General features: G+C 40.1%; 1 protein-coding gene across 2 annotated transcripts in view; it reads left to right on the top strand.

Moving 5' to 3' along the window:
- MSR1 (macrophage scavenger receptor 1) overlaps positions 1 to 19,172 on the top strand; it is a 77,972-nt gene that overhangs the window by 39,340 nt on the left and 19,460 nt on the right. Inside the window, exon 9 of one of the 2 annotated variants that reach the window (XM_005698777.3) lies at positions 1,993 to 3,051. The exons of the other annotated variant lie outside the window; for it this stretch is intronic. Coding sequence (XP_005698834.2) covers positions 1,993 to 2,003 — 11 coding nt within the window. The 3' untranslated portion in view covers positions 2,004 to 3,051. Of the gene's footprint in view, positions 1 to 1,992; positions 3,052 to 19,172 lie in introns of those variants that run through there. 2 annotated transcript variants of the gene reach the window in all.

The following is a 19,172-nucleotide window of genomic DNA, read 5'->3' as shown; positions in this document are numbered from 1 at the left end:
GGCTACGCACTATTCCATTAATATAGTGCTGCCCTAATTAGCATAATGTATCATTCAATTCCCTAATGATGAATACTTGATGATTTTTGTTTGCTTTAGCTTGGTGTTAAGAAACAATGCTATTTTCAGCACTCTCTTACATCATCTTTTGGGAATGTTTTTTAATAGAGAATTTGCTAGAAGTAGAATCAATAACTCAAAGGTGACATGTACTTTACAATTTGGTGGATTCTTGCAAATGTCTCCTAAAAGGTTGCACCAATTCTGTATGAAAGTACCTTATTCCCCACATCTTCAATTAATTCTGATATATGAAAATTGATGTTGAATTATTTTGCTTTAATTTTAAAAAATATTTTTCAAGTGTGATTTAAATATAATGAAAATAATCAATGACTTCCTATTTTGTTTGGGGGGGGGGAGTTCAGCTTTTTTTAAATTAAGTTTTATTTGAATATAGTTGATTTGGTTTCCCAGGTGGCACTAATAGTAAAGAACCCACCTGCCAATGTAGGACACATGAGAGACTCGGGTTCAATCCCTAGATCGGGAAGATCCCCTGGAGTAGGGCATGGCAACCCACTCCAGTATTCTTGCCTGGAGAATCCCATGGACAGAGGAGCCTAGAGGGCTATGGTCTATAGGGTCGCAGAGTTGGACACAACTGAAGTGACTTAGCGTACACACACATAGTCGATTTATAGTATTGTGTTAGTTTTTGCTATACAGCAGAGTGAATCAGTTATGCATATTCATATATGCACTCTTTTTTAGATTCTATTCCTTTATAGATCATTACAGAGTATTAAGTAGAATTCCTTGTGCTATACAGTAGGTCCTTGTTAGTTATCTATTTTACATATAGTGGAGTGTATATGAAAATCCCAGTCTCCCAAGTTATCCCTCCCCACTTCCTCCTTTGTAACTGTTTTTTTTTTTCTTTTCTGTATCCGTGACTCTGTTTCCATTTTGCATATAGGTTCATTTGTACCATTCTTTTGGATTCCACATATAATCAGTATCTTATGATATTTGTCTTTCTACGTCTGACTCACTTCATTTAGTATGACAGTTTCTAGGTCCAACCATGTTGCTGCAAACAGCATTACTTTATTCTTTTTTATAGCTGACTGATTTTCCACACCACCTCCTCTTTATCCGTCCCTCTGTTGATGGACATTTAGGTTGCTTCCATGTCCTGGCTATTGTAGATAGTACTGCAGTGAGCACTGTGGTACATGTGTCTTTTCCAATTACGGCTTTCTCTTGATATATGCCCAGGAGTGGGAATGCTGAATCATGTGGTAGTTCTATTTTTAGTTTTGTAAGGAACCTCCATATTGTTCTTAGTAGTGGCTATACCAATTTAGATCCTCACCAATAGTGTAGGAGGGTTCTTTTTTCTCCACACCCTTGCAAGCATTTATCATTTGTAGATTTTTAAATGATGGCCATTCTGACCTGTGTGAGGTGATACCTCATTGTAGTTTTGATTTGCATTACTCTGGTAATTAGTGATGTTGAGCATCTTTTCATGTGCCTCTTGGCCATGTGTGTATCTTCTTTGAAGAAATGTTTATTTAGATTTTCTGCCCATTTATTGATTGGGCTGTTTGTTTCCTTGGTATTGAGCCCCATGAGCTGTTTGTATATTTTGGAAATGAATCCCTTGTCGGTCACTTTGCAAATATTTTCTCCCATTATGCGGGTTGTCTTTTCATTTTGTTTATGATTTTCTTTGCTATGCAAAAGCTTATAAGTTTAATTAGGTCCTATTTGCTTATTTTTGTTTTTATTCTCATTACTCTAGGAGGTAGGTCAAAAAAGATTTTGCTGTGATATTTGTCAGAGAGTATTCTATGTTTTCCTCTAAGATTTTGATAGTACCTGGTTTTACATTTAGGCCTTTAATCCATGTTGCATTTATTTTTGTGTGTGGTGCCGGAGCATGTTCTAATTTCATTCTTATTTCCTCTTTCATACATGTGTCAGGACCAGCGTAACTCCCTGATCGTTTTAGGGCAGGCCCCTTTGAAGATCAGGTGGGCTGGGCGGGACACCCCGTGCTACCATCTCATTAAAAGGCCCTTCATCTCTGGACAAGTCATCAGCACAGCTGACTCCAGGATCCCCTTGTGGCTCCTCCAAACGACCTTGGTTCCTACATGGTGTCAGCTTCCGCATGCCTTCCTCTCCTGGTCCTTTGGTGCTGTTGGGGCCTCTGCTCCCCTGCTCATACCTGTCCACTCTCCAGCACCTCTCCATGACCACTGTCCCTGAGCTGGGATGCCTCCATGGACTGACTTGCAGACTGCTTTCTCCTACCCTCTACAGAGCCAGGCCAGGATCACTCTGCCACCCACTCATCTAGTGTCTCCTGAATCCATTGGCTCCCAGGAGAAATTTCATGGTAACAGATTATATGTGAGTTCTTTACCCTCAGACATATCAGTCTCAGCCAGAGATAGCAATGCCATAAATGAATCCATTTGTTTGTTCAGCATATGTTTACCATATACCTCCTGGGGCTAGACTTAACAGCTAATAAGATAGCTGTTGTCTCTGGCCTTCCAGAACTAATTGTCCCTGAAAAACACAGACATGGACACAAGCAGTTATGCCTTAGAGCAGGGCTAGATGGGGGAAGGAACTGGGCTCCGTGGCTGTTCAGAGGGGATCAAGAGTCTTCAATTCCTTAGAATTTTCAAAAGGTAAATTGACTTTGATTTGCTTAGTTTACCTTCTTGTCTTCTTTTCTCCAGTTTATGGCATATTTTTTCCAGTTTTATCATGAAGTCAAGTGGAGCTAGGGCAGTTCCTTCAACATTTTTTAGCCAAAAAAAAAAAAAAAAAAGTTAAAATTTGTTGCCTTAAATTACCTGGCTCTTTCAAGCAAGAATATTTTGATCATAAAAAAAATGCTGAAACTATTTTATTCTATAAAGCTCTTTTCACCAGCCTGCTGCATTTAATATCCTTGGTAAAAGCACATGTAAAAACAAAGTTTCTAAGTGTGTTAGTTATGTTACTCAATAAAAACTATAAAGAAAAACATTTTTTAAGCAATTCTTTGTGCTTTAAATATCCTGTATAGATCCTGGAGAAAAAGAAATATTTCAGTAGAACTGGAGATATTTTTTGTAGGTAAAAAAGCTGAAAATGAGAAAGGAGAAAAAATAGGAAAAGACAAACTACAAAAAAAGAAAGCTATGGGATTCCTGGTTCATTTTGAATGTTTATCTCTATTAATCAACAGATGGAATTTCCTCACCTCTCCTTCCCTCCAAGTTTTAACACATATAGTCCCAGGATTCAGGATATTAAGGTTCTAGGAGAAGTCTCAGTAGCGTCCCTATGTGTCTGCCCACTTTCATTCCCTTGCCTGTGAAATGGGCATTGTATCACTCACCTCACAGGGTTGTCGTGAGAGTCACATATGATACTCCATGTATGTAGATGGCTCTGTAAAATCATGGAGTGCTTAACACTCGTAAGGCATAGTTCCTGGTGGGTCTCTCTAACCCGGAGCTATTCTTTCTCACTGGTCTAATGCAGACATTTAAATCCATAATCAGAACATGAATGTGTGCCAAATGAAAATGCAAGAAGCCAAATAAATGCCATGGACAAAAAAGAGAGATGCTGGAGACTCAGATAAGATTTTACATTAGAGCAACGCAAGTGTGACCAGATCACAAATCAATGAGTTTGTCTGAGCCGAGGAAAAGAGTGTAAGTTATAAATAAAAGGAGCGACTAAACAGAGTGCCCACCAGAGGCCAGAAGCTGTCAACACAGGTCAGAACAAAATGTCAGGCTAATAAAACAGGAGTTCCAGGCTCTGAGGAAAGAAGTACGAGCCCACGACGCTGCTGATGAGAAAGCTCCAGGAAAGGTTGAAACAAATTAGAGTTGTCAGTGGTACTCTGGGTTTGTGCCGGCTTGACACTAAGGTCTCCAGGAGAAGAGGGGCAGGGAGCAATCAGACCACCCATCCTCAATGCTAGCAAACTAGCAATGCTAAGGAGCTGATTGTTGCAGACGTCTGAAGAGGAGTCGGATCTCGTTGCCTGTGGTTTCATTGGATGTCCTACCTTGTTCTGTGCTGGGAGCCATCTTTCCTTCCAGCAAGACTTGGTCTACATTGGCCTCAGGATGACCCTGAACCCAGACACCCTGGGACACCATGCTAGGGGATTCAGTTCACAAGCTATCTGGCTCCCCAGACTGCAAAGAAGTTCTTACATGTGTGAAATACTAACCTGAACTTTCCGCATTAGGGCAGAAGGGCTTTTTCTCTAGGCAAAAGTAGATGCTGAATGCCCAGTTCAAATGCACACATGACACCCGATTTAATAACATATACTAAAAAGAAAATAAGTCTGCATCAAGTTCTAACGCTTGTCCTAATAGTTTGCTGTGTTCTCACCCTAACTTCAAAGTGTATGTGTTTCAGGCAAATGGAATTCCTGCTGTACAATTAAATACTTTGCATGATGCTCTGTCCTAAAGGTACCAAGTACTAATGTCTCTGTTTTCTACTGTGCTTTTTGCCCATTAAGACTACATACAATGAAACTCATACCACGAAATGAAATATCAGTATGTCTTTCATTTGATTACTGCTGAGGACTCAGCACACCCTTGAATGAATCCCAGTCTTTCTCAAAGCAATCAGCTGACCAAAGTCAAGGCTTCTTCTCCAACCATAAAATAATTATGATGAGTGTTTGGAGAACATTTGCTCAGCACCAGGGGCTTTAATGCATTATCTCATCTGATCTTCAGAAGAGCCTTTGAGGTAAGTCTTATCATCATTCCCATTTTATAGATTAGAAACTGAAGCTCACCTCTAATAAGTGGTAGAACAGAAACACAAAACCTGGTGTGTTGATCTGCAAAGTTCCAATTTGTTTCTATGACTCCATCCAACACTCCCACACTAGTTTTCTATATTTTTATATATAAATACCATGAATATATCATATGCAGGGTGTGGAGAGAGGGAGGTTTGTAATGAACAATTTGATTATCTAGGATGGCTGTAATCATTTGAAGACCTTAAGGAAGAAAAAGTTCTTAGAACGTGAATTCCACTAGGTCAGATTCCAAGAAAGCTTTCTCATTTACTCTCTGTTTATGTTTCTTCCTTCATATCCTGTTCCAGCCACTGCCTCCAGTCTCTCCCTAAAGAATATTAACTCAGAAACATAGTCTTTCTGGAATGCTCACCAAGCTTCCATTACCTTGCTGAGAGCTACTCATGTGTGCCAGGGGAAGAAGCTACCTGTTAATATTCTCTCTTTATTTCAGTAACCGGCTCAATTTGAACACTTTTTTTTTTTTTTCCAATTATGCTGCTGCTTGGGTGTCCCATTTCTTTCGCCATGTTTCTTGTTTAACTGCTCACTGTCCTTTCCTCAGTGACCCAACTGGGCTTCAGCAGAGCAGTGTCCCCAAGCAGTGATGGCTCCATGTAACTTACATAAACACTGATCATTCTCAACAGTTATGTGATGTTTTCAGCTTTATATGATTCCACAAATGGTTGCTAAAAACACATAGTGTTCCATTAAGAAGCAATAGATGTATTCCTTAATAGTGTGTATAACTAATATGTCTTGTAAATTGAAATAGAGATTTAAATCAGTAATGAGTCTAGGGCTTAGCACTGGTCCTGTTTAGGACCTATCCCAGCTGTCTCACAGCTTGACTCTCAGCAGAGATAATGTGAAGGAAAAAAAAAAAATCAACACAGTTCTAGCCAGGTCTTTTGCATCAGCAAAGTTTATAATTCACTCAAGTATGTGCTAGATTTCAGATGGAGCAGACAGGCCCAACACGCCACTTCCCATGTCTCCACAAGCTTGGAGGCCCAAATGACTTTCCTTCCTTCTTCAGAGAACCGGGTCCTGGCTTCCTGTTCTGCAGTGAACATCATCTTACACTAATACAAGATTGTTTCTTTTGTGAGCACACAGAGTCCTAACCACTGGACCACCAGGGAATTCCCAGGTCACAACGGATCATTTGCCCCCTTAACCTGGTTCTCTGGCTACTGTGCTTCCAACAATGCGAATCTCAAGGTCAGATTCCTTAGAACAGCCAGCAGAGTTACTTACTTGCACACGAAGTGTCCCAGAAATATCTCCCACTGTGGCTTACCCTGCAGGACCCTTCCTGGACGCTCCGGTTACCCTCAACCCCTGCTTCTGCTGTGTTCTCACTCACATCCTGCTTAATCCACTGCAAAGTAAGAACTTTTAAGTTGTAACAGATTTACTCCGTATCATCTGAGTTTACTGCCATTTATTTTGATGCCACACATTCTCAATCTCTTGGTTATTGAACTATGGGTGTTCACTGTCATCACTGTTAATTTTGTTAAGTCACTAATTTCCAGTGCAACCAGATGTCTACTACCCAGCTATTCCATAGTCCTGAAATCCAGGGTGGGGTTGGGGGTTAGGGGTGGTCACTCCTTTAATCCTGAAATAAAATTGTAATAAATTGTTTGAGCACCACCCTCATATTCTAAGGCAATTCCAGTGCCTCCTGTCTAAAGCAGTTTGATGAAAATATGAAAAAATTATATTCCCTTCATCTCCTCTTTCAAATCCCCGTGACAACTGTGATAGTGGGTTTAATAGGCTTTCTAGCAATTCCTTTCCACCTGAAACCTCAGAATGTGCCTTTATTAGGACGTAGGTTCTTTGCAGGTGTAGTTAAGCTAAGATGAGGTCATACTGGATTCTGGTGGGCCCTGAAGCCAGTGATGGACATCTTGATAAGAAGAGAATGCCACAGAGACACCATGAAGACCACGTGGAGATAGAGACAAGGATTAGAGTGATCTGGTTACAAGCCAAAGAATGCTAAGACTTGCTGGAGCCATGAGAAACTTAAGACAAAGAAGGATTTCTCCCCAGAAGCTTCAAAGAAAACAAGGCTCTGCCACTGTCTTGATTTCAGACTTCTGCCCTCCAGTACTGCAAGAATAAAGTTCTGTTGTTTTAAGCTGCACAGTTTGTGACCATTTACTATAGTTCAGTTCAGTCCCTCAGTCATGTCCAACTCTTGGAGACTCCATGAACTGCATCACACCAGGCCTTCCTGTCTATCACTAACTCCCGGAGTTTACCCAAACCCATGTCCATCGAGTCAGTGATGCCATCCAACCAACCATCTCATTCTCTGTTGTCCCCTTCTCCTCCTGCCCTCAATCTTTCCCAGCATCAGGGTCTTTTCCGATGAGTCAGCTCTTTGCATTAGGTGGCCAAAGTATTGGAGTTTCAGCTTCAACATCAGTCTTTCCAATGAACACCCAGGACTGATTTCCTTTAGGATGGACTGGTTGGATCTTCTTGCAGTCCAAGGGACTCGTCAAGAGTCTTCTCCAACACCACAGTTCAAAAGCATCAATTCTTCAGTGCTCAGCTTTCTTCACAGTCCAACTCTCACATCCATACATGACCACCAGAAAAACCATAGCCTTGACTAGACGGACCTTTGTTGGCAATGTCTCTGCTTTTTAATATGCTGTCTAGATTGATCATTTACTTTAGTAGCCTGAGGAAACTCACACAGCCACACATCTTTGTTGTTGCTTCCCCCCCACATATCTCATTCCAACAATGACCACCACATGTCTCCCTTCATTTGAGAATGTTCCCTAGTTCTACCTGGGGATGTAAGAGAATTTTACTGAAGAATCATGTCTAACAGGAAATGTGAGCAGAAAAGTCTACAACTTCAAGCTGAACCTTGAACTTGACTCTGTTGAAAACCAACTAGATTAGACACTAAATTTTCCTCACTGTCCGCTATCCTCAGACTCTCCCCTCCAGCCAAAAAATTTTACACACCCCTGCTTAGCTGGGATCTTCTCCCTCCTGTTTCTCCTCTTTACTTTGTTTTGGGATTTCCAGAATACTTGTTTCCTTCAACTTCCAGATCAAGATTCAAAATCTGTTAAATTATTTTTCCAAGAAATTCAACATATTTCTGCAGACATCTGATATCCATTGTAAAATAAAAATTAATACATCAATTGAAGGAAGAAATGGAAAATTTCATTTGAGCCAAATTTGAGGATGATTGCTTGGGAAGAACATCTCAGAGAGCTCCATTAGAAGTCGAGGCCCAGTTGAGTAAGTTTTTGAGACAGAGGGATGTACATCAAATGATGTTGCTATTGATAGTTTACATAATCCAGATCTTCAGGTCTTCATGCTAGGTCATGTGACCTCTTACAAGCTCTAGAGGGAACGTTATCTTTAAGGAGTTGTCTTGATGCTAGGACAGTGTTGCTCTTTATTGTTGAGCAGGTATTTCTGCTGATGGGTGAGATCTGGTTGATGCATAATGCAAGATATACCATGAACATTAGGGGCAGAAGAGACCAAAGGGCAGAAAAAATTTTATGTTTAAATTTTTTGATCTTGCCATAAAGTATGAATTTTATTTCACACCAGATTGTGCCTTTCATAGTTAAATACTGTACTAGACTAATTATCTTAAAAAAAAATCAGGTCCCTTTCCCGAGGAATTTTGTTTTATTACAAGGACTTCTGGGTCAACTTGCAGCTAGACTTTCACAAAAATTTTTTTGCTACATTTGGAACTCAAATACAATAATTACCATTGGGTAATAAATTTAACCCTAAATCGTAATTCCACTAAATGATTTAAAGTAAAGAAAGCATGACAATAAGGCAAACAATATGATAATAATTGAAATGAAAAACTACACTCCTCAAGTCATTTTAACCTCCGTTCTTTTCTTCCACTCAAGTAGCAGTGCTGGATACATGCAGAGATGCCTCAGAGTTCACATTCTTCTTGACTTTTCTTTTCAAATTAAAATTTTGAAAGCTGGAGCTTGTTGCAGAAAAGAAAGTGGGGTGTAAAAAGATGGTCACATCTCGGGTCTCAGGCGAGTCCCTGGGACGGTGCCCAGTGTGGGTTCTTGGCTTCCCTCAGGAAAGAATTCAAAGAGTCATAGTAAAGTAAAAGATGGCTAATTCAGGAAGAGACACACTCCATAGATAGAGTCCTGACCATCTCAGAAGGTAAGAGGCCCTAAGATATGGGGTGGTTAGTTTTTACAGGCAAATGAGTGGCAGGATTATTCCAACTATTTTGGGGATGGATGGGGATTTCCAGGAATTGGGCCACTGCCCACTTTTGGCTTTTTATGGCTGGGCTTAGAACTGTCCTGGTGTCTGTAGGTGAGTTTAGCTTTCTGATGTATTATAATAAGTGTATAATGAGGCCGAAGGTCTAGTGGAAGTTCACTTGTCCGCCATTTTGGACTTAGTTGGCACTAACCAGTTAATGCCAGGTCCTCAACATCTCTGTCATTCTTTGAAAGGTTGTGCTCTGCTGCCTTCCTGTTCTATGCTATGCAGATTCATAATACTTTTTCCTAACTTTCAAGAAAAGACTGACATATGAAGCACTTCTATAATTTATTTTGGGCTCATGGATGGCTCCATCAGTAGCCCTGTGAACATGAGACTTAAAATAGGTTTCTTTAAATAAAATAGATTTCAAATATAAAGACAGGAAGAAAGAACGTTTACAACAAAATAGCTGATACATAATCATGTATACGCCACCTGCGTTTTAGAGGTGTTGTCTTTCTACCATACTGACTGCACATATTTACTTTTTTTTAAGAAATATGCTAACTGGCACAGTTGAAGTCCCATTTATGCTTGCCTGTCTCGTTTTCTAGGTTAAACTTCCATCATGGAGTTTACATGTTTGTTTCCATTCATGCTTCTGTACATTAACTACATATGTATGTTTGCATAAATGGTAGATGGTATTGTTTTCTGTTTTATATAAATAACATTATATAAGATCTCTCATTCGAAGCTTGTTCTTTTCCTCAGTTTGACAAATTTTGGCTTTATTTGAGTAATAGACCCTTTAAAACAGTAAGGACATTAGTGAGTATCTGGCTACCACTTCTTTTAATTAATCCTAATTTTAAAAATATTATAATTTCAGAAAATAAAAATATTTTATATTCAATTCCTGTCCCCTATACAAATTACTATCAATATTCTTGGATACTTCCTTCTAGTCTTTTTAAATATCAACTTTTTGGCATAGTAAAATAAAATGTTAATATAGTCACTTAGTTTTATATTATCATTTTTTTCATTTTCTACATTATTTCTTTGACAGTTATGTTTAACGCCTCTAAAACTATCCATCTAATGTATATACTATAATTAATTTAGCTATTCTTTTATTCTAGATATCTAATGTAGTTGTTTTACTTCTTCTTTTAAAAATAAGCTTTCAAAAAACAAAACCAAAAAACCCAACAATGGCCACTGAACTTGTTAACTTGCACTAATTTGAAGTCATTTTCTCAGATTAAAAAACTTTCTTCTGTAAATTATCTGCTCCTTATTTTTTGTTTGATACTTTATGATTATAAACATATAAATGAGCTATTTGTATAATAAGTATTTCACATATTGTTTTTATCTTTCTTATAGAATTTTAAAAATATATAAAAAATATCAGTACTCTACTCTTCTTTCCAACCTTAGGAAGTAAGTATAGTAAGACTGCCTTTAGAAAATTAAACCACAGTGGATCAGAGCAGAGATATGTAAAATCCCCTAACCTGATGAAATATATTAACATATAGAAAGAAAAATGTGTTAAGCAAAAGAGCATGGGCCAATCCCAGAGGCAAAATCTCACTGCTATGCCTCATTGTAAATTAATAAATTAATTAAACGAATAATTCACTGATTGTGATTTGACTTCTTGCACAGATTGCCCACAGAGACAAAATGGCCTTGTCAAGTAGTTAAAAATATTCCTGTTTTTTGAGGCAATTACATTTCTGGTTGTAAATTGAATTGCCATTTAGTCCCAAGATTCTGTTTAACATTAGTCTGCCACTAAGAGATAAATCCGCTAAACCGACAAAATCGGGCTTTGGAATTTGTGAGGCTTCTGATCAAACCCTCCCACCAGACCATTCCACGTTAGAGGGCTCTTAGTGGATGACCATGTGGGTTTTTTTTTTTTTCCCTGTAATAGGACTCTTTTCTAAAATCAACCTTCCCTGCACAATTTACTGCTTCTGCACATAGAAACAACATTCTCTCTAGAGACGGATGACATACTAATTTCTATTCCTTTCAGTGTTTGGTATTTTAAACATTTGCCGATTTAATCCACTCAGGTAATAGAGATTACATATCAAGAAGAGCTCAAAATTCATTCATTCATTTATTCCATCACGCTTCATCGAGTGATAGTTGGTCAGGTATTGAAAAGATAACTGGAACGATGTCAGTACAGGGGCAAAAATAGACCAGTTTCCAGTGCTTTGTAGGTCAGTAGTGCTGTGCTTCCAGGTAGCTCAAACAGTAAAGGCTCTGCCTGCAATGTGAGAGACCTAGGTTCAATCCATGGGTGGGGAAGACCCCATGGAGAGGGAAATGGCAACCCACTCCAGTGTTCTTGCCTGGAGAATCCATGGACAGAGGAGCCTGGTGAGCTACAGTCCATGGGTGGGAAAGAGTCAGACAAGATGAGCGACTAACATTTCAGTGCTGTGTGAGCTTGAGAAGGGTACCTATCAAAACTGAGTGCTGGGGTGAAGAAATGGGAGGTGTTGGTGGGGGCTGGGAGGAGGAGAGGGTGTGGGGGATCGAGGCACCAAAGCCCCAGGAATAAAGGAGGGAAGGCTTATTTGGAAATGTGAGTAATTATGTAACTGAAGTAAAGGGAGCAAGAAAGGAGGGGCAAAGAGATTTTCAAAGCGTTAAATTGGAAAATAAGTAGAGATTAATTATCGCCTTATTGGTTCCAGGGGTCACGTGGCAGGTTCTTCCCTACTGAAATCAGCTATCATACCAGTCTTGTGTTTTCAATTATATCAGGGGTTGCCAAGCTTTTTCAGAAAAGAACCAGCTAGTAAATATTTTTGGTTTGCACGCCAGAAGGTCTCTGTCAGACTATTTAACTCTGCTGTGTAGTCTGAAAGCAAACCTACATCATATGTAAACAAACAGGCATGGATGCGTTCCACTAAAGCTTTCAGTTGAGTTCAATGAGGTCACACAGTCACGTTCAATTCTGTGCAGCCCCATGGACTGCAGCATGCGAGGCTTCCCTATCCGTCACAACTCACTGAACTTGCTCAAAGTACTGTCCATCGAGTCAGTGATGCCATCCAACCAACTCATCCTCTGTCATCCCCTTCTCCTCCTATATTCAATCTTTCCTAGCATCAGGGTCTTTTCCAATGAGTCAGCTCTTCTCCTCAGGTGGCCAAAGTATTGCAGTTTCAGCTTTAGAATCAGTCTTTCCAGTGAATCTTCAGGACAGATTTCTGACTGCTTGGATCTCCTTGGAGTCCAAAGTGCTCTCAAGAGTCTTCTCCAACACCACAGTTCAAAAGCATCAATTCTTTGACGCTCAGCTTTCTTCACAGTCCAACTCCCACATCCATACATGACCAATGGAAAAACCATAGCCTTGACTAGATGGACCTTTGTTGGCAAAGTAATGTCTCTGCTTTTTAATATGCTGTCTAGGTTGGTCATACTTTGCTTCCAAGGTGCGAGTGTCTTTTAATTATAGGGCTGAAGTTACCATTCGCAGTGATTTTGGAGCCCAAGAAAATAAAGTCTGTCACTGATTCCATCGTTACCCCATCTATTTGCCATAAAGTGATGGGACCAGATGCCATGATCTTATTTTTCTGAATGTTGAGTTGTAAGCCAACTTGTTAACACTCCTCTTTCACTTTCATCAAGAGGCTCTTTAGTTCTTTGCTTTCTGCCATATGGGTGGTGTCATCTGCATCTCTGAGGTTATTGATATTTCTCCTGGCCATCTTGATTCCACCTTGTGCTTCATCCAGCCCAGCATTTCACATGATGTACTCTGCATATAAGTTAAATAAGCAGGGTGACAATATACAACCTTGACATACTCCTTTCCCAATTTGGAACCAGTCTGTTTTTCCATGTCTGGTTCTAACTGTCGGCTCTTGACCTGCATATCAATTTCTCAGAAGGCAGGTAAGGTGGTCTGGTATTCCAGTCTCTGGAATTTTCCACAGTTTGTTGTGATCCACACAGTCAAAGGCTTTGGCGTAGTCAATAAAACAGAAGTAGGTGTTTCTCTAACTCTCTCTTTTTTTCTATGATCCAGTGGATGTTGGCAATTCGATCTCTGATCCCTCTGCCTTTTCTAAATCCAGCTTGAACACCTGGAAGTTCTTGGTTCACATATTGTTGAAGCCTTGCTTGGAGAATTTTGAGGTTTATTTAGTAAATAAACTAAAGCTTTATTTACAAAATAAACAGAAAGCTAGGATTGGCTTAAGGGCCATGTTTTACTCATTACCAGTCTCCATGAGCCTCTTTAAGATCCATCATGCTTGGCAATAACAAAAGTCAAATATATTCCTTTTGAAACCATAGGGTAAGTTTTGTCTGTCTGCAAAAGTTCAACCTATTGGGCTGAAAGCTCCTCTTTGAGAAGGTTAAGTATTAAATAAGAAAGTAGTTAAAAAATTAATAAGTAAGGTATTTAATAGTATGATAATATATTCAAGTACTCTCACCTTAAAATGTAAATCTCAAAATTTTCAAAAGTTGTAAAAGTAAAAACTTTAGATTTATATTTCATTTTGAAGAATAAACTCAAACTGTGTACCTCAGACTGGAACTTGAACCCATGTGCTGGGATTTGAACCCTGCCAAAACCCACGGTACCTGGTTTCAGGACCTAATGAAGCTCAGGTTCTCGATGTATCATTGCAGAAAGAATTTAGTGAGTGACAAAGTGATAGGTAAGAAGTGGATTTACTCAGATTCAGAGATCCACACCACAGAGAGAATGTGGGCCATCACAGAGGGCAAGTTCCTATATGAAATGTGGCGTGTTTAGTTTTTATAGGCTGGGCAATTTCATATACTAATGAGTGGGTCTCTGAGCAGAAAAAAACATTGCAATCATTTGGGTCTTTTGCATATTTTCCTGGGTGTGTTCAGCCTTTTTGTCCATATCCCTATTTTTAAAAACTGAATAAGTCAATTGGAGCAAATGATTCACTGGAGTCTGAGGCCCAGAAGTTGCTTTCTGAATTTTGTGCCTGATGTCTGGGGCAGACTGGGCTATGAAATACATAGTGAAAGGGACCTGTCCCTCAGGGGAGGAGGGATCCATCTTTGTATACTTTCTAAAAGTTTCCAATATTTTGGCCACCTGATGTGAAGAACTGACTCATTGGAAAAGACCCTGATGCTTGGAAATATTGAAGGCAGGAGGAGAAGGGGATGACAGAGGATGAGATGGTTTGATGGCATCACCAACTCAATGGACTTGAGTCTGAGGAAGCTTCAGGAGCTGGTGATGGACAGGGAAGCCTGGTGTGCTATAGTCCAAGGGGGTCGCAAACAGTTGAACACAACTGAGCAACTGAACTGAGCTGAACTGAACTAAAAGTCTCCTAAAAGTGGAGAGTTCTGACAAAATGTGGTCCACTGGAGAAGGGAATGGTAAATCACTTTGGTATTTTTGCCTTGAGAGCCCCATAAACAGTATGATAGGGCAAAAAAAATAAAATAAAATAAATAAGACACTGAAAGATGAACTCCTCAGGTTGGTAGGTGCCCAGGATGGTACTGGAGAACAGTGGAAAAATAACTCCAGAAAGAATGAAGAGATGGAGCCAAAGAAAAAACAACACCCAGCAGTAGGTGTGACTGGTGACGGAAGTGTCTCATGTGGTAAAGAACGATACTGCATAGGAACCTGGAATGTCAGCTTCATGAATCAAGGTAAATTGGAAGTGAGCAAACAGGAGATGGCAAGAGTGAACATCGACATTTTAGGAATCAGTGAACTAAAATGGATGGGAATGGGTGAATTTAACTCAGATGACCATTATATCTACTACTGTGGGCAAGAATCCCTTAGAAGAAATGGAGTAGCCTTCATAGACAACAAAAAAGTCTGAAATGCAGTTCTTGAATGCAATCTCAAACATGACAGAATGATCTCTGTTCATTTCCAAAGCAAGCCATTCAATATCACAAGAATCCAAGTCCATGCCCTGAACAGTAATGCTGAAGAAGCTAAGTTCTATGAACACCTACAAGACTTTCTAGAACTAACACCCAAAAAAGATGTCCTTTTCATTATAGGGGAGTGGATTGCAAAAGTAGGAAGTAAAGAGATACCTGGAGTAATGGGCAAATTTGGCCTTGGAATACAAAATGAAACAGGGCAAAGGCTAATTGAGTTTTTCCAAGAGAACGCACTGGTCATAGTAAACACACTCTTCCAACAACACAAGAGAAGCCTCTACACATGGACATCACCTGATGGTCAATCTGAAATCAGATTGACTATATTCTTTGCAGTCGAAGATGGAGAAGCTCCTTAAAGTCAGCAAAAACAAGACCAGGAGCTGACTGTGGCTCAGATCATGAACTCCTTATTGCCAGATTCAGAGGTAAATTGAAGAAAGTAGAGAAAACGACTAGACCATTTGGGTATGACCTAAGTCAAATCCCTTATGATTATTCACTGGAAGTGACAAATAGATTCAAGGGATAAGATCCGATAGAGTGCCTAAAGAACTATGGACAGAGGTTCATGATACTGTGCAGGGACACTGATCAAGACCATCCCCAGAAAAAGAAAAGCAAAAAGGCAAAATTGTTGTCTGAGGTGGCCTTACAAATAGCTGAGAAAAGAAGAGAAGGGAAAGGCAAAGGAGAAAAGGAAAGATATATCCATCTGAATGTAGAGTTCCAAAGAATAGCAAGGAGAGATAAGAAAGGCTTGCTCAGCATTCAATGCAAAGAAATAGAGGAAAACAATAGAATGGGAAAGACTAGAGATCTCTTCAGGAAAATTAGAGATACTAAGGGAATGTTTCATGCAAAGACAGGCTCAATAAAAGAGAGAAACAGTATGGACCTAACAGAAGCAGAAGGTAATAAGAGGTGGCAAGAATACACAGAAGAACTGTACAAAAAAGATCTTCATGCTCAGATAACCACGATGGTGTGATCACTCACCTAGAGCCAGACGTCCTGGAATGTGAAGTCAAGTGGGCCTGAGGAATCATCACTATGATCAAAGTGAGTGGAGGCGATGGAATTACAGTTGAGCTATTTCAAATCATAAAAGATGATGCTGTGAAAGTCCTGCAATCAATATGTCAGCACATTTGGAAAACTCAGCAGTGGCCGCAGGACTGGAAAAGGTCAGTTTTCATTCCAATCTCAAAGAAGGCAATGCCAAAGAATGTTCAAACTACCACACAATTGCACTTATCTCACACACTAGCAGAGTAATGCTTCAAATTCTCCAAGTCAGGCTTCAATAATACATGAACTGTGAACTTCCAGATATTCAACCTGGATTTAGAAAAGACAGAGGAACCAGAGATCAAATTGCAAACATCTGTTGGATCAACAAAAAGGCAAGAGAGTTCCAGAAAAACATCTACTTCTGCTTTATTGACTATGCCAAAGCCTTTGAGTCTGTGGATCACAGCAAACTGTGGAATATTCTGAAAGAGATGGGAATACCAGACCACCTGACCTGCCTCTTGAGAAACATGTATGCAGGTCAGGAAGCAACAGTTAGAACTGGACATGGAATAACAGACTGGTTCCAAATAGGAAAAGGAATACGTCAAGGCTGTATATTGTCACCCTGCTTATTTAACTTCTATGCAGAGTACATCATGAGAAATGCTGGGCTGGAGGAAGCACAAGCTGGAATCAAGATTGCCAGGAGAAATATCAATAACCTCAGATATGCAGATGACACCACATTTATGGCAGAAAGTGAAGAGGAACTAAAGAGCCTCTTGATAAAAGTGAAAGAGGAGAGTGAAAAAGTTGGCTTAAAGCTCAACATTCAGAAAACAAAGATCATGGCATCTGGTCCTATCACTTCATGGCAAGTAGATGGGGAAACTGTGGAAATAGTGGCTGACTTTATTTTTTGGGGCTCCAAAATCACTGCGGATGGTGATTGCAGCCATGAAATTAAAAGACGCTTACTCCTTGGAAGGAAAGTTATGACCAACCCAGACAGCATATTAAAAAGCAGAGACATTACTTTGTCCACAAAGGTCCATCTCATCAAGGCTGTGGTTTTTCCAATAGTCATTTATGGTGTGAGAGTTGAACTATAAAGAAAACTGAGCACCAAAGAACTGATGCTTTTGAACTGTGGTGTTGGAGAAGCCTCTTGAGAGTCCCTTGGACTGCAAGGAGATCCAACCAGTCATCCTGGAGGAGATCAGTCCTGGGTGTTCATTGGAAGGACTGATGTTGAAGCTGAAACTCCCATACTTTGACCACCTGATGCAAAAAGCTGACTCATTTGAAAAGACCCTGATGCTGGGAAAGATTGAAGGTGGGAGGAGAAGGGGACAACAGAGGATAAGATGGTTGGACAGTATCACCAACTCAATGGATGTGAGTTTGGGTAAACTCCAGGAGATGGTGATGAACAGGGAGGCCTGGCATGCTGTGGTTCATAGGGTCGCAAAGGGTCAGACACGACTGATTGACTGAACTGAACTGAACTGAACTGCTCCTTGGAAGAAAAGCTATGAGCAACCTAGACAGCATATTAAAAACCAGAGACATTACTTTGCCAGCAAAGATCCATCTAGTTAAAGCTATGGTTGTCCAGTAGTCATGTATGGATGTGAGAGTTGGACTGTAAAGCAAGCTGAGGGCTGAAGAATTGATGCTTTTGAACTGTGGTATTGGAGAAGACTCTTGAAGAGTCCCTTGGACTGCAAGGAGAGCCAACCAGTCCATTCTAAATGAAATCTGTCCTGAATATTGTTGGGAAGGACTGATTCTGAAGCTGAAACTGCAATACTTTGGCCACCTGATGCGAAGAGCTGACTCATTGGAAAAGACCCTGATGCTGGGAAAGATTGAAGGCGGGAGAAGAAGGTGACGACAGAGGATGAGATGGTTGGATGGCATCCCTGACTCGATGGACATGAGTTTATGTAAGTTCCGGGAGTTGGTGATGGACAGGGAGGCCTGACATGCTGCAGTCCATGGGGTTGTAAAGAGTCGGACATGACTGAGTGACTGAACTGAACTGAAAAGTCTCCACTAATCTCGTTTGGAAGACTGTAGGATTTTCTGCACAAATGTGGCATGGTTCGTTTTATAGGCTTGGTAATTTCATATGCTAATGAGTGGGAAAATTATTCCAACTATTTTTTGGAAGTGGTGGAGATTTCCAAGAAATCAGCCACCACCCACTCCTTAGTCTTTTGACAGTGCCTTGGAACTGTCATGGTGCCTCTGGGTGTGACATTTAGCTTGCTGATTGATGATCAAGGTCTAATCAAAGTTGACTTTGTCTGCCATCTTGAAGCCATTTGATGTCCTTGGTCTATGTCTGATAGCTAAGTTGGTAAAGAATCCTCCTGCAGTGCAGGAAACCCCAGTTTGATTCCTAGGTCAGGAAGATCTGCTGGAGAAGGGATAGGCTACCAACTCCAATATCCTTGGGCTCCCCTTGTGGCCCAGCTGGTAAAGAATCCTCCTGCAAGGTGGGAGACCTGAGTTCAATCCCTAGGTTGGGAAGATCCCCTGGAGATGGAAAAGGCTACCCACTCTAGTATTCTGGGCTGGAGAAGTCCATGGACTGTATAGTCCATGGGGCTGCAAAGAGTCAGACACAACTGAATGAGTTTTGCTGGGCTATGTAATTCTTTCCAAAGTTGTGCCCTGCCCCTTTCCCTCCTGTTACAAAACTAAGCATCATAATAACCTCAGAAATACTTGAGTCTTGAGGGCAGGATACATGCTTTATTCGAATAATTCATAGAAAACCAAGGAAAATGCCTGGCACAAAGAAGTTGTGTTTAGATGTGTTTAAGTAAAAGAGAAAATATCATGTACTCTTTCTTAACAGTTGGAGAATTTGGTCTTAGAGGTTAAACTGTCTAATAGCTCACATGAACAGAGTCAGAGGAAGAGGTAGCATCCAGATTATCTAACTCTTGCATTTTTAATTTCAGTTATATTCTACAGTCAAGGATATGAAAAAGAACACAAGGCTAAACACATAGAACAATTATTAATCATAAATACACCAAGGTTATTAAAGTGTCTTATG

This window comes from Capra hircus, chromosome 27 (genome assembly GCF_001704415.2).
Source record: "Capra hircus breed San Clemente chromosome 27, ASM170441v1, whole genome shotgun sequence".
Lineage (NCBI taxonomy): Eukaryota > Metazoa > Chordata > Mammalia > Artiodactyla > Bovidae > Capra > Capra hircus.
This window is presented reverse-complemented; position numbering and strand designations above follow the sequence as displayed.